Source organism: Eleginops maclovinus, chromosome 11, assembly GCF_036324505.1.
Source record: "Eleginops maclovinus isolate JMC-PN-2008 ecotype Puerto Natales chromosome 11, JC_Emac_rtc_rv5, whole genome shotgun sequence".
Lineage (NCBI taxonomy): Eukaryota > Metazoa > Chordata > Actinopteri > Perciformes > Eleginopidae > Eleginops > Eleginops maclovinus.
The window spans coordinates 16,603,539-16,619,196 of NC_086359.1; the positions used below are offsets into that span (position 1 = coordinate 16,603,539).

Consider the following 15,658-nt stretch of genomic DNA (forward strand, 5'->3'; position numbering starts at 1 on the left):
TTAATGATGTTGTTTTTGTTACTATCTTAATTACTTTGTTGTGGTTTGCTACTTTTTACAGCACTATAAAAGTATTTACTACTTACAATTTAACATATTATTATTATAACTACTATTATTATTGTTATTCACATTATTATTATTATTATTACATCAGGGTCTCTTTCCAGCTGCTGTTAGCACACTGACTTGGTTTCTTTAAAAGCAATACTGAAACTTACGAGTATTACCGTATTCGTTGAAGGTAACACTCCAGCTTTGGAACAGACAGCACAGTTGACCAATCAGCGCTCGGACCTCGTCCCACGCCCATCAATGAAACGAATGTGGAGGCGGGCCTCGGTTAAAGAAGCTTGCTTGGTTTCACTGCGGCTTCGTCAGCTCTCATCACATTGGCGCAGGTGATCCGTCTCAGGATGCGAGAGGAGCGCGGAGGAGAGGGGCAGAGAGAGGGGAAAGCGCCGATGGGAAAGTGTCCGGGGCTCGGTTAACAAGAAGACAGCATCCGGTCCTCTTCAGTTCGTCCTGGGACACTCGGCGATGAGAGATTCATCGAAAGGGGCACTTTGAGATATGATGAGGTTTATTTCTGGTCGGCAATAGTACTATGATTTGGTATGTGGCCACTTTGATAGCAAGTGTATTCAGCACCCGAGGAACGGCCGCTCAAGGTGAGTCGAAGTGCAGAATTTGCATCCACACTGCTTACTGTGCAACTTTTAACTCAGGGTTTTTTCTTCTAAACCAGCATTTACACACCTGTCTGTTTGCTAACTTTGAATATATCGCTGTTAAAAATGACATACTTTACGTCATGAAGTTCATGCGTGTTCATCACCTGAGTGGAGCCGGGCCGGTGATGAGGAAGCACCGGCTAACCGCTCAAAGATTTTACACAGCTTAGCAAGGACGATATTTAAACCATTTTGGATATAAGACAGCCGTTTTACCCACCAGGATATAGTATGGGCATGTGTGTTTAATGGCATGTTTTTGGCGTCATGGTGTTGGTTTCTTAGGGTTGACATGATTTTCCACCAAATGTTCAGTTTGCTCTCAAGGAGCTCCAGGACATGTTACCGGTCTGCCTCTGCAGCAGCAGCCGGGCACACTGCTGCACACCGGCTGCCAGCGCTCCATGAAACGTGAAGGCAAATGTGATTAGCATGATGCGTGTGTGTTTCACATTAAAATGCTATGAGTGGATTAACTTCTTCATGGGTAGCTGTTCCTGTTAAATCAGAGTGTGACAGTCTGTGTCCGTTAGAGGGAGCGCTTTCTGAGGCACTACGTTAAAATGAATTTAGCCAATTTGTTTGTCATGTGTGATGCACATTTGAACACATATGTGATTTCCCGTGAGTTTTCTTTTATACATTTAAATGTTATTTTTTTGTGGAAAAGAGCAGGGGTCTTGTTTGACAATGGTTTTATCCTTGATCCTTCAACCGTCAACCCTGCAGCTGATCTCTGACTGCAAGGCCCCTGTAGAATCAGTTTCAGCTTTCATAATAGTATTAATAGAATTATATTCATATATTATATTGTATTCTCATTATCATTAGATAATGTGCTGATCACTTTCAGTTTTTTCAGACCTTAACATTTCAGATAAATGTGAATCACAATTTCCCAAAGCTCAAAAAAAAAAAACCCGTCATATTGCTTCTTATTTCAGACCAACATTTCAAAGCCCAAAATGTATTATTATCATAGGTTACTAAGAAAAGACGGAAATATTCTGAACACAGTGCTTTTTACGTCTGCTTTAAAACATAACTTGGATTTAAATTAAATTTAAATTTCTTGATCCATTAATCAAGTACGTATAACTCTCATACAGCTCTAATCCAAAATGACATCACTTGTAGTCGGTTGACCCACGTGGTATTGTGTGAACTGATGGTGTGTAATGTGTGCATGTGAGCTTGTCTCATTGGTGAGAACTGTCATATGTGGTGAGAAAGAAAAGCTGCTGCGGCATCGCACCTTGCCTGAAAAAAAAAGGAATCCCCTCATGTTCTATAGAGAGGAGAGATGCAGACAATCAGATCAGCTGATTAGATGATGAAGAAAGATGCGTTTGGTATAAACTCATTTTCTATCACGTGTTAAACTTTTGAAAAATCATACAGGTTCAACTATGTTTGGTCTTGCAGGGTTGCCACTTGACTTGGCTGGCTCCACAGTTATGTAATGCTCTGCCTAAAGAGGATACACTTAAGCATCGTCTGCGAAAAGAGGGAGACTTAGGGAGATGTGTTTAAGCGGCTTCCCTCCTCTCTTCCACAGTTGGGAGAGCAAGCAACTTGGCAGAAACACACTTACTTCTGGAGAGGAGCGACTGTGACTCGCCCTGCTTAAAGACACTCCCCTCAGTCAGTGTAGCTGGTTATGCATCTGGCCCCTGTCCTGAGCTTTAACACACCCACAGTGCTCTGCAGCATCCATGCTGTACACACACACACACACACACACACACACACACACACACACACACACACACACACACACACACACACACACACACACACACACACACATACACACATACACATACACGACAGCATCCTTCTGGCCTAGCGCTAGTCTCCAGCTGGCAAAGGACTCGACTTTTGCCAGAGATAACCCTGGACCTGCGCCAGACTCTCCCACTGTCCTCCCCTCCTCTCGGGTTTCCTCTACTCCTCGCCTTGTTTCATCCCTCCCCCCTCTCACTTTTTTCCCCCGTCAGGCAGAGGTGGGAGGTAACAAGTACCTTTACTCAAGTACTGTACTTAGTACCAATTTGAGGCACTTGTACTTTACTTAAGTATTCCCAGTTAATGGTGGTTATACCTCTACTCCACTACATTTAAGATAAGATTACATGTTAAAACAAGGCATTGCACATCATTTGAGTAGAACATAATCAAACACAAAAGGAAAACTTCTCAAAATAGAAAATAAAACCAGACTAAAAAGTAAAGTATATGCAAGCTGACTGTGAAAGATACAAATCTGTAGACTATCTGTCAACTATACACTATGGAAGGCCAAATTACAGCCACCACAATTTAAAAATAGGATATTATTTACATTAAGCAATAATGGAATGTTACTCCACTACATCTATTTAACAGTTTTGCTACTTTTAACAAAATGCCTCTGAAATACCTAAACAAGTGGACTAACACTTTCAGTACTAAAGAGTCAAATTATACAATTATTTTACAAAACGTAAATCAGAACTTTGTCTGTCTAGAACTGTAAAATGCTACTTGATGCAAAAATATTATCTAGAAATGTCACATACTGTATAAATATAATTACATACACACATTTTCTGCACAATGATTACTTTGATTTTTTACACTTTACGGACATTTTGCTTATAACACTTTGTAGTAAGATTTTGAATTGCAGACTTTTGCTTGTATTGAACTATTTTGACAGTAATGTATTGCACTTTTACTCAAATAAAGCATCTGAATACTTCTTCCACCGCTGTATTAGGCTAGTTGAAACCAATAATATTAAGTTTAAATAAAAAACATGAGGTTCAGTTTAATATTATTGCTTTCAACTAACCTAATACTGTTATGTGTATTCCTTGACATTTTACATTTAATTAAAGTCAACGTTTCAGTTTTTTCAGTGTCATCACCGCCCTCCCACCCTCTTCCCGTCCCTCCTCTCTCCCGCTCCATCCTGTCACTTTCCTGTTCCGCACACTCGGGTGAACACACTCGTCTCCCTGCAGGTTTCCCGTGGCCTCGCTCCTCATGACTGGGTAGCCGAGGGAGGGGAACATGGTGGGTTGTGTTAATGGAGGCTCAGGGCGCGCTCCACAGCAACCGTCTGCTGCCACACGCACACACACTTGTTACCCCTACCCACGCACACACTCACACAACGCATACACACACATGTCAACATGCCCCTGGGGGAGCTGTGTGTCTTTTAACCAGGATCTGAGCATATGCCCACTAACAGGCTGCCTGCCTTGGACTAAGTTGGACTAATTATGATTAAGCTGTGAGATAAATGCCACTCTGTTGCTCAATAAGTACATATGCCAGAAAAACGATGGTGATCGAGTAGGAGGGGTGATGCTTTATTATTCATATACCATCTATCCTGTTTGCGATGTGTCATTTCAGTGTGTCTGAAAAACACACTGACTCACTAACCGGCAGCTCAAAGAACACACAGAGTAGCTTACCACTTAGCCTTCAGATGCACTTTCCGCTCATTAATTTTTTTATTGAATTAAGCACAGTTTAGTTCTTCTTAAAAATCTTCTTGAGATCGTAAAAAATGATAGTCTGATTTAGTAAAATGTGTCAGAGACTAGAGGGGGAAGTAACTGAGTCAAGAAGTATGTAAATAAATATAAAACTTTAAACTGTAAACCATTTTCCGTGGTAGAAGATTCCTCTGGCTTTTTAAAGCTTTCGAAAGGAAAGTGACCTCTCCTTAATGTTAGCACTAGCTCTGTTTTGTGAAAGCACATATTTGAATAATTTGCTCTCCCTATCTATAAAACATAGATAGGGCTCCAACACATTGTATGTGATAGGCTAAGGGCCCGGACATCTTTAAGCGGTTGATCCATCACAACAGAGCCGGCCAGCTAACCAATCAGAGCAGACTGGGCTCTGGTTTCAGAGGCACAAAATACAAATATGAACCTGAAAATGAGAATAATATGTTTTCAGCTTTTATAAACAATATTTGACCAGTGAATATTATCACATTTTCAAACTGATTTAGCAAATTAGTCACCTCACAAAACCATAATGTTGAAGAGGTGACTAATTCATAGTTAAAAGCAGTTCAAATGAGGTTTTTTGTACTGTGGTGTGGTTTCTGTTGTTGCTATGGTAACATGGTCACATGCAGTGGCAAGTTGAAAAAGTTCAACCATCATCAACTCAGGCTGCAGAGCCACACACAGCAGCAGCCCCCCACCACCACCTCATCTCCATGCTACTGCTGAAGTTGTGCTTATTATGGAAACAGTGTAAGTGGTGCTAAACCCCCGCTGTGTGAAAACACCTTTACATCTCTCTGTGATCTCTCTGGGAGTTTGATTTAATTGGATTACATTTAAACCTGACTGTGAAACACATCTCCGTTCCACACTTTACACTGAGAATTTGCGGAACTGTAACACTTAGTCAGTTGATTTGAGTTGGTTATTCTTTAAGAAGAATAGCAAAATGTCTGTTTCCAGCACACCTTTTTTAAAGCTCTGTTTTTGCTTGAGTGAAATGAGATTCACCCAGTAGCTCCCAGGAAACTTTGGAATTTGGGTTTATGATTCAGGGATGTAAATCTGGTGTATTTTTAGATGAACTGTGTGGTGCCTAATTAATTTCATGCTCCGAAACTTCCCTGATATCCCAGGTTTTTAACGAACCACACCGTATGATGACCTGATGGCTGTTCCTCCTTCCTTTGTGTGGGTGGCTGCATGGTAAAAACAAAGCTGCTGACCAAGAAAAAGAGAGTTTCGTTCACAGCATGATTTAAATCCTGGGGATGTTCAGCATTTTCTCACTGATGCACTTGTGTGTTGAATGATTTGTGTGGCTTCGATCTGGCCTTTTATCGATCTGATACCTATCCCTGCACTTAATGACTCGTGACTCAACATATTTCAACGTAAATCTTGTCAGCATCTCAGCCTTGCACCAACATTCCCCTGGACTGTGCGAATGGCTGCCTTTATATGGAAATTACTCTCTCCATGTCTATTTTTTGCCTTCAGGACTTCAAAAGGCTAATTTCCATTCTGGAGTGTACATGCAGTTTAAAGTTCAGTTCAGAAGCTTGAGTTAGATTGAAATGGCCAACAGTGTCAGTGTACAGCTTCAGATAAAATGTTTCTCTAATTCCAACCTTCTACTCTGATGATTGAGGCCACAGGTCCTGTTAAAATCAGAGGAAGCATCTTAGCTTAGCATCTTGATCTTCAAAAGAAATACGAAAAAAACCCCACCATGTCAAGATTTAAGATGGCAGTTTTCAGTCTGATTGTTGAAGTTAAAGGTTTACCCTATACACTTGTCTGTTTTCCCTTTACAAAGGAAGGGTCGTGTATGATCATGGATTCTTTTCTCGCGCAAACTGAATATTCACAGAATTTTACACAAAATATGTAATATTCCAACCTTCATTGAAGGTTCAAATGTTGCCCACTAGTTTTTGGACTACACATGGAACACAACTCATCTTTTATTTATTTTGTCCGCAATAATAAAGTTTGGACACAATAGAAACATAAATCTATAATTGAACCCATAAAGCTGCACATGACAGGCAACAAATCTCTGCTCTATGGAGAGAGCGATGGCGCCCAACTACTAGGAAGCACTACCCTCGGCATCGCACACTGCTAAAAATGTACGCTGAGCGCTGCGCTCAAAGTTAAAATGATTTCAACTTTGAAACAAGCTAGCAGGAGAGGTTACCGTAGAAACAAAACACAGCTGGCTGTTTTCACCGCAATACTCTGCACACTGAGCAAAGAGCAAATTGCGTATCATGTAAATGCAGCTTTAGGGTGCTCGATTCTGTGGGGAAACACTCCCTACTCATGTTATACACACAGACCGAAATGATTTACTTTATTATAATATAACGCAAATAAACAACATTCTTACATTGGAGGAGCTGAATTGGGCTCAATGGTTCATGTGTGTGTACTGTGTAATCTGTTGCTGCTCCGTACAGAAGCCTTCACTCCCATTGAGTGAAACTGAAAGCTGCACCCCTGTTGCTTAGGGCAAATGGCACACTTCATAAAAGTCACCAACCTTGAGATGGCAATCATTCTGCTATTTGGGCCAAGGAGCAGTGAGTGGCGGCTGCTGCCGGGCCCCGGGCTCCCAGCAGCCCCTGTTAAGGTTCAGTGAAGCAGTCGGTGAGCTTGTTTGGCTCGATGAACCGATGGAACAGATTGGCAGCAAGAGAGGCTCCATGTGTGGTTTGAGATTGTTGCCGGTCCTTTTTCAATTATAAATGGGCAGTCCGGAGAGTATTGGGGTTGTGCTCAGGTCAATGTGTTTTTAGTTCAGTCCAGTTAACCCCGAAACACTTGATTCATGTTTACAGCATGATTATTATTGCTGTCATGTTTAAGACAGATTTATCACTAAGAATGCTGTTTCCATGTGATATGTTTTTAGAGGTTTTGGGATAACAGATTAGATACAGTACTATGAAGCAACAGTATATTCCTGACACCCTTTAACAGAATAATGTAATATGGAACTTGGACTGAATGGGTTCGGCTTTTGATTGGTTCTGTTACTGTATTCAAATCAAGCTATAACATATTATATACCTGAAGAGAAACAATAAGTAATGTTCCGTTTCATTTTGCTTTCATTGGTCGTCTATTATGGTGACCTCATTGTTGTTGTTGGTTGCCAGAAGTTTCCATAACATTGACTTCTATACAGTCTCAAACCACATTTTTACAATACTCTACTCTCAGCCTGTTCTGACTGAAAGGTGCTGGCAGAGCATATTGTTACTATGACAATGATATCTCAACTACATATCACCACAGTTGTAACATTGCCCCTTTGGATTTTATCAGCAGTTTGTACTATCTTATATTTGTTTGACCATTTTTTTTTCACTATGAGCACCGACTAAAAGATACTTACTCCCACGCTTTGTATGAAAAACCCGCGACAGCTGACAGCCGTATAGCGACGGAAAAAGGATGATCCGTGAACAATAAAAGTCACACACTCACGGACAGCAACATCCAGTGTCCGCTGGCAGATCTGCTACAACAGGCTTTTTAGTCTTTGTTATGATAGCTTCCGTCGGACAGACACAGCCAAAGACAAGCCTTACATTCAATTTCTACAGTGACGTCACCGACGCTTTTGTGAAATATTTTAAACTCACAGCGTTCGGAGTGGGCACACAAAAAAGGCGCTGGACGCGACACATCTTCTCGAGGCAGCCGCATGTGACGGCATGTGCTCTGTTCTCAAATAAGACGCTGATGCTCATAAAAGGTGCTCTGTGGACATGGGCCTTAAGTTCTCGAGCTGAGAAAACACTTCAGCTTTACCATGATGCTTCTTTTTTTGGATTAAGCTTAACTAACTGGGTCCCCTATCGGAGGGCTCTTAATCAAAACTAGGGTATTAAACCAAACTTTATTGATGGATGATATAATGCGTACAATACTGGACTACTAAAATATTCGATAGCTGCTGTCCTGTCAGAAACAAATGGCAGATGTTTGGTTGATGACTCAAATAGATTCAGTTGTACTTAAACACAAGTCTGATATACTGATCACGCTAAGTTTATGATTTGATCAGACCTTTCAGCTCAGCTCTTATGAAAGTATTGCTCTCTGGTATTTGTTCTGAATGTATTGTACCAGTGTCCTTCAGCTGACTCATCTTAAGCTAGTAATTGCTGTATCTCTTCTGCTGCAGTCAGGATAAAGTGTGTGCACATCATCAACATATTGTCTAGTTGCATTGGCTACTCGTAGTGCTCCTGTGGAGTTTCCATTGATTAATCTATCTTAGTTTGGTTGTGCTGTAGCACTAGACTTAAAGCAACGTGATATTTCACTTTAACTGCACATACGTATAAAGGTGTGTATTTATCCAACTGCATTTCTTTTTTCATTATGAGGCTCCAAACTTTGAGCTTAATGCTGATGTCACCATGCTATCATGCTCACAATAAAACAATACGGAGGAGATAATACTTTTAACTCACCTTCATAGTTGCTACAGTATGTTGATAGGTAAGTGTGCAGCGCCCCAGACACATGACAAGCCAAAAGAAAGACTTACCTCAAGATCCTCTGGGTTAACAGCTCTCTCAGCACATCAACCTGCACTCTCTAACTAACGGTTTAAGGACCTTGGTTTTTTCTTCATCAGTACAAATCAACTCAATTTTCCCTGGGAATCACCAAATTGAAAACTCTGGCCTGATCATGACGCTACATGATAAGGATCACCAGTCATTTCATTAATTGAGGAAACGGAAACATGAAAATCTGAACCAAAGTTCATAGAAATCCATCCAATTGGTGTTACCTCCTCTGGACACTGTAGGGATCTTTAACACATGTCATTAGAGCTCAGCCCAACAAAGACTGCTGTTCCTAATCCTTTATAAATTCTACTTTTATGTAGCACTCTGATTTAATTAATGTGAAAGTGTTAACTCTTGTGTCACCTCTCAGGCTTAGCTGTGTAAACACAGTGATGTGTGTGTGTAGTCTATTTCCACTAAACTAAGCCTGTTTTGGGTGCAGGTTTTGAATAGCGCATTTCCAAAATATATGATTCATATCAATACAATCTTCATTTAGAGGGTTGTTGGTGCAGCAGTGTATCTTTTGGTTTCCTGCTCAAATGTATACTTTCTCTGAATACTCCCTTCCCCTCCCTCCAGCCGGAGCTACTGGCTTCCTGTCGGTCTCATTTTACAGCCCGGCCTACTGATGCAGCACAGTCAGCTTCCTCCTGGCCGACATCTCCAGACCCATTAAACATTCATTGGATAGGGCCACAAGATACCTCAGATAGCCTCAGCTCTGCTAATCTAAATTCAGCCCAAGATATGAACTTCACACCCTCACCCTGGTGCTGCGAACCAAGAGGCGAGTTCTAGGTATGTTTTGTGTATGGGTTCAATGGAAAATTCATGCAGCAGACCAACTGATGGATGTTGGTGTGGCACAGTATCTGACACATGATCCATTCACTGCTCTGTAGTACATTGATTGATACAGTTTTCCCAAGAGAAATGTGGTTAGCAGTAATTAGGCCCAAAATCTTAAAAGCAGCTAAGATTACCAGGATGTTCCCTCTTGAACTGAAATGTTAACTTTAATTAAATGCATTAAGTCAACAAATTTCACATAACTGTATTAGGGTATAAAGCAATAATATTACGTTGAAACTGAACTTTTCGATTTAAAATTAATATTATCAGTTTCAACTAACCTAATACAGTTATGTGAAATCTGTTGACATTATACATTTAATTAAGGTCAATGTTGCAGTTCTTTCAGTGTAAATCTGAACTTTCAGTGGAGTTGTTAGGGAACTGCGGCTGTCATGAACATTTCCACTCAGTAACACTTGTTTTATCGATTGAACATGTCATTTCTCTAGCAAAAGACATTTTTATGTGCTTTTCAAGGTGCTGCATGTGTTGCCGCTGTGACTGCTTCCGCCTCCACACAGCTCGTGGACTAACTGTAGCGGCTCGTCCACACGGTTCCGTTGCGTTGACGCTTGACGCACCTTCCCATTCACTTTGAATGGGGTGACGTCAAGCTTTGCCGAACTGCATTGTGGCTCCGTTGCTTCGCTTTGGCTGCGTTGCTCGCGGTGAAAGTTGAGAAAAGTCCACATTTTCAAGCGTCGACGGAAGCGCCAGCCAATTAAATCCTGTTTATGCAAATATGCCAGTACAAGTGCTAACCAATCAAACCACGTGTATGTATGTCCGGGGTGGGTGATTAATGTGATTGGTTGTTGGTCACGTTAACCCCACGCGCCAGACACGCCCACCGGCAAGCGTCAACGCAACGGAACCGTGTGCACGCTGCGTAACGCTTCTGAAATATAGTCTTTATTGCGACCCATAAAGAGCTTATGAAAAAATTGCCCCTTGTATCCACTTTTTGGTGTTGTTGTACTGCAAATTTGCTAGATGTTATTAATAATGAATAGCGACAGGACTGTAAAGGGTTTGTGGACCAGATTTCAACCAGGACCCAATAAACCTGAATGTTCAGTATTGTTTTTCTGTGGGTGAGGCTATTATGGGACTTTGCTTGCAATAAAAAAAGGAACATTTTGATTAAAGTTTTACGATTCTATATTTTGAGGGGGAAATTGTAGATTTAAAAATATGTAATGATTTATTAACTCATTTGAAATAACTCAGTTAATTGCCCAATCAGTACCATGTGACTGATGTTTGGTTGTTCAAATGTTACTCAACCCTGGTTGGTTCAGACAAACATTTGACATTACCTGTTTCCAACTGAACCTGCCACTCCAAATCGAGATACATAGGAAAACAACGTAGAAATTGAATGTTTGGCCGACGCTACATTTTCTCATTTTATTTCTCTGATATCTGAAGATCCAGACATACAATGACTAAAATACACAATCTGGTAAAAATAAATAAAAACAAGATAAAAATGTATTTATGATGCCATAACCAAATGGAAAAACCTTGATTTTAAAAACTACCTGTTTTTTTTTCTGGGTTTGAACATTTTGGGAGATTTTGAGAATGTTATTATTCAACTCAACCCAATCTCACATAGCTTTAGTGTTTAGGCATTTAAATTCTGAAATGTTACCTATTTACCTTTGTATTATTTTAAACAAACTGCTGTATGTGCAGTAGCTTTATCCCTGTGTCTGTTGCAGTGTCCATGACTCTCAGATAGATCATCCTGCTAGCCTCTGCTTCCAATGTCTCAAGTAACAACTTAATTAGCCAACTGCTGACGTGAACTTGTTGTTATCTTTCCATCGAAAGGTCAGATCTTTACTGTACAGCTAAGGAACAATGCAGACACATGCATCAATGAAAGGCTCTGACAGTTCACTAAAATATCACAGAGCAGCTTGGAGATAATGCATGGAGAACAAACGTTTGTCTTCATATGTGATTGTTATAGGAAGATTGTAAAAAAAGGAATGAAAAATTGTGAGCTTTCTGGAAAGTAGAGGACATCTGGCTGTTTTCAGAGCAGGGGGAGCGCACTGTGGACATGAGGACATGAAGTGAGGCGGGAATAGCTGTCATGTCTAAATAGAGATGTATTAGGGGAGCTGGCATTGTATATCCTCTAGCACCAGGTAAAATGTGCTTACTGTGGAGATTGGACAGCAGCATTTCACAAATAATACAGGATTTGTGTCCTACATATCTGTCAGGAATCCTGCTGTAAAAAAAAATCCTTAGTCGTAGTGTGCAACTCTCCTGCTTTCTTACAAAACGAGGCATCTATTTATATTTATTTGAGTTAAACTGCAGGACTTAGAATACAATGGTTTCCTGGTAGACAATTTCAGTGTTTGGCCATCTTATCTGGTGTGAGCCGCTGCCATGACACTGTCAGAATTCTGATATAATATCACTGACTAATAAGCAGCTGTACACATGTTGCCATCCCAGAGGCTTATAGATGGTGGGTGGCTTCTGGGCTTCTTCCTTTCAAATTAGGACTTGACATTTCTTCATTGATTGGGGTTGGCAAATGCAAGTCTGTGGAGACAGATGACTAAATGCAGAGATAGCATGTCATGTTAATTCTAGCATGTTACATGTCCCTTTTTCACAAAATGCAGCCAGATCAGTAGACCAAATGTAGACTTCCGGCATCTGATAAAGTGGATATTTACACTTATCAGATGTATTTTCTATGGTTTTACAAGAAAGACTTCAAGCAGGACTTTTTTTTATTTAGGAAGATTAAGTCCTTAAAAGTGCAGCAAAAAGCCTTTTTCTGATTCTTTCCATGAAGCAGGGCAACAAATAATTGTTGTCCTGAGACTGTCTAGATTAGGTGTGTGTGTGTGTGTGTGTGTGTGTGTGTGTGTGTGTGTGTGTGTGTGTGTGTGTGTGTGTGTGTGTGTGTGTGTGTGTGTGTGTGTGTGTGTGTGTGTGTGTGTGTGTGTGTGTGTGTGTGTGTGTGTGTGTGTGTGTGTGTGTGTGTGTGTGTGTGTGTGTGTGTGTGTGTGTGTGTGTGTGTGTGTGTGTGTTGTACAGTGTACATGGCAGAAAAGAAAATGGAAAACACACTAATGCTTTTTAGCTGGTGATCAGCAGAAGCAATAACTTGATGTAGTTCACAAAGATGTGAGGACAGTATATCTAGTCCTACACCAAGTGATATGATTACATAAAAACTCAGATTGCGACATACAGCATTCCCTTTTACAGGGACTGAAGCAATGTAAGAGGGAATGCTGTTGATTTGAATTCACATGTTCAACCAGTTTACTGAAGGATTTTGATGAGGACTAAAAGTAATCTTTAGAAACAGCAAAAAAGAGCAGCAAGTGGTTTTGGCTGAGAAGAGAGGAAACCATCTGAGTCAACTCCTTCATGCTCAGTCAGTGTTTGGAGCTGGAACTGTTATCTGTAGTATAAGGGAACACACCGATGTAATGTTGCATGTAATCCAACACATTTGATTAATTTTCAGAATACTTGTTGCTTCATGTCTTTGAAGCTGAGAAAAGCTTCTTATTTAGAACATTTCTATTGCTGTTTGTTAAGCCATTCACAGCTTGAAATGGTACAGATTCCAACAAGCTTTTTAAAAATATAGCGGGCTTGATGAAAACATTCAAATCAATTTGATAACAGATTTTCTAGGAAACATTCTGTATCAGGTAGCAAATTAAACTTGAACTGGATTTCTTTTGATTTCAGTGAACTATACTTGTGTCCCCTGGGCCTGGCATTAATTATCCTGTCTTTCTGCTTTAATTAAGATGGATATCAACCGGTTCCCAATCGGGTTGTGAGGATGTTCTTTTGAAAGTTTAAGCTGCACTGTCCGAACAATGGATGTGACGATAACAGAAATTTAGTCCATACCTATACACTGTATGCGACTCCTGATACCAATTTGAAAAACAACCTAAAATAAAACAATTAATCCTATGTTCTGGTTAAGCAGATCATAATTGTATTGCATTGATGTGAAAACTGTTTTTTTACGAGAACACATTTGAAAATAGGATATCATTATAATTAGCCCTTGCCAAATATTTTCACTGAAAAGAGCATTAATGAACCATAGTGCAACTATATGGACACTTGCTCCACTGGCTGCTAAGGAGCAAGGTACACAGAAGCCATTGTAGAGGTTCAGCACCAGACATATTCCACAAAAGTGACAAACGCTGCTATAAATAACAGCCCATCCATCCATAGCGACAAAAACTGGTGGCTGTTGAAGACAGCGTGTCATTCTTCGCTCAGTCCATCACCCTTGACACCCTTGACTTGAATTATTGTAAATTATTTCTGTGGCTTGTGTCATCCCCATAACCATGGCATTATAATGGCAGAGAGAAAGACCAATAAATCTGAAGGGAACAACCGCAGCTCAAGCAAGATGTTGAATCTCAAACTGCTCGAACTGGTCGGTCCTTTGTTTGTATGAAGAAAGGGGAGGCAAATTACAAAATAAAAATACGGTCTTTCCAAGATGTGACACAGAAAGAAATCTTCAAATGTCATTTTTAATGAAAAATCAAATTACATCTTTAAATACAATCTATACAAGACAGAGTTCTAGGAGTTCTGTAAAGACAAAGAAACTCATAAGACCACCTGTACCACTTGCACTGGTTAACATTTGAAGTAAAAATGGAAATGTGTGTGTAGAAATGTATACTATTAGTAATTTTCATCGGTTTAAGTGTTTATTTACAACTGTTTTGCTGGATATGTGGGCATTAATGGCAGTGATCAGTGCATAATTATATAATGTTCTGCTATTGTAACTTATAGTAGCTTTATCCTTGTCTTCCTGTACTATGGAAAGAATGAATGACTTTTAAAATCTCTGTTTGACAGTGACTTACATCAACACTCCTTGTCCTGTGTGCTGCTTTTAACTTCTGCTGTAGTTAGGAGAACCAATCACTGTGGTCACTCCTTCATTTGATGACTATATTCCCTCAATCATGCTAAGGACATCTTCAGGTAGCAAAATGCTCAAGGAATACTTGAAATGATGGGATGTTATGGTGACCTGTTCCCAGTGTCTTTATAGAGAAAACATGCGGGGCAGACTGAGGCCCTGTGTCTGCATAGCATCTTTTTTCTGGCAGAAAGGCCCTGGCAGGGTGATGGGAAGAGCTTCCTTCAAGCAATTCATCAAAAAAACTCTCCTATAGCTTTTTAAAATGTTTGTGACATCGATTTATTGACAACATATCACACATTTTATAAGACGGACTATCTTCTCCCTTTTTGCCTTTTCATTTATCTATCTGAGCTACTTCATATTTATTTGACAATGGTTTTTTCACCATTTAATCCAACCAGAAGATACTTGCTCTCACACTTTGTCTGAATGATCTTCACCACTCAGTCTGACAGCCGTAGAGCGAGGAGGCGGATGGGCGCACAGAGATAAAAGTCACACACTCACCAACAACAACAGTGTCCGCTAGTTGATCTGCTCAAACAAATGAGCTTTCAGTCTTTGTTATGATAGTTTCCGTCTGAAAGACACGGCCAAAAACACAATTTTTCCTCTAATTCCTACATCAATTTCACCAGCGCGGTTCAACTTTTAGAGCTCGGAGCGAGAGAAAAAGACGCCGGGTGTATTGCTTTATCTCCAGGCGGACGCATTCAACATCTCCTCTTTATAAACAATTGAAAAAAGGTGCTGGTGCTCCAAATAAGGAACTATGTGGACACAGGCCCTGAAGCTCCTAATGATCCGACAGCTAAACAGACAACACATGTCCATTTCTGAGCAGAATGCATCTCTACATAGCCGGCCCAACTAAGTCAATTCTTGTGGTAGAAATCATGTGTAGATGCAGTATGGTAACTGATTTGTAGTTGCTGTCAATTAATATATATCACTGAGAGTCATCAAGATGAGTCA

At 40.3% G+C, this 15,658-nt stretch overlaps 1 protein-coding gene across 1 annotated transcript in view; it reads left to right on the forward strand.

Moving 5' to 3' along the window:
* Window positions 1-451: 451 nt before the first annotated feature.
* LOC134872766 (protein turtle homolog B-like) overlaps window positions 452-15,658 on the forward strand; it is an 86,847-nt gene continuing 71,640 nt past the window's right edge. The window contains exon 1 of the mRNA XM_063896197.1: window positions 452-671. Coding sequence (XP_063752267.1) covers window positions 608-671 — 64 coding nt within the window. The 5' untranslated portion in view covers window positions 452-607. The remainder of the gene's footprint in view (window positions 672-15,658) is intronic.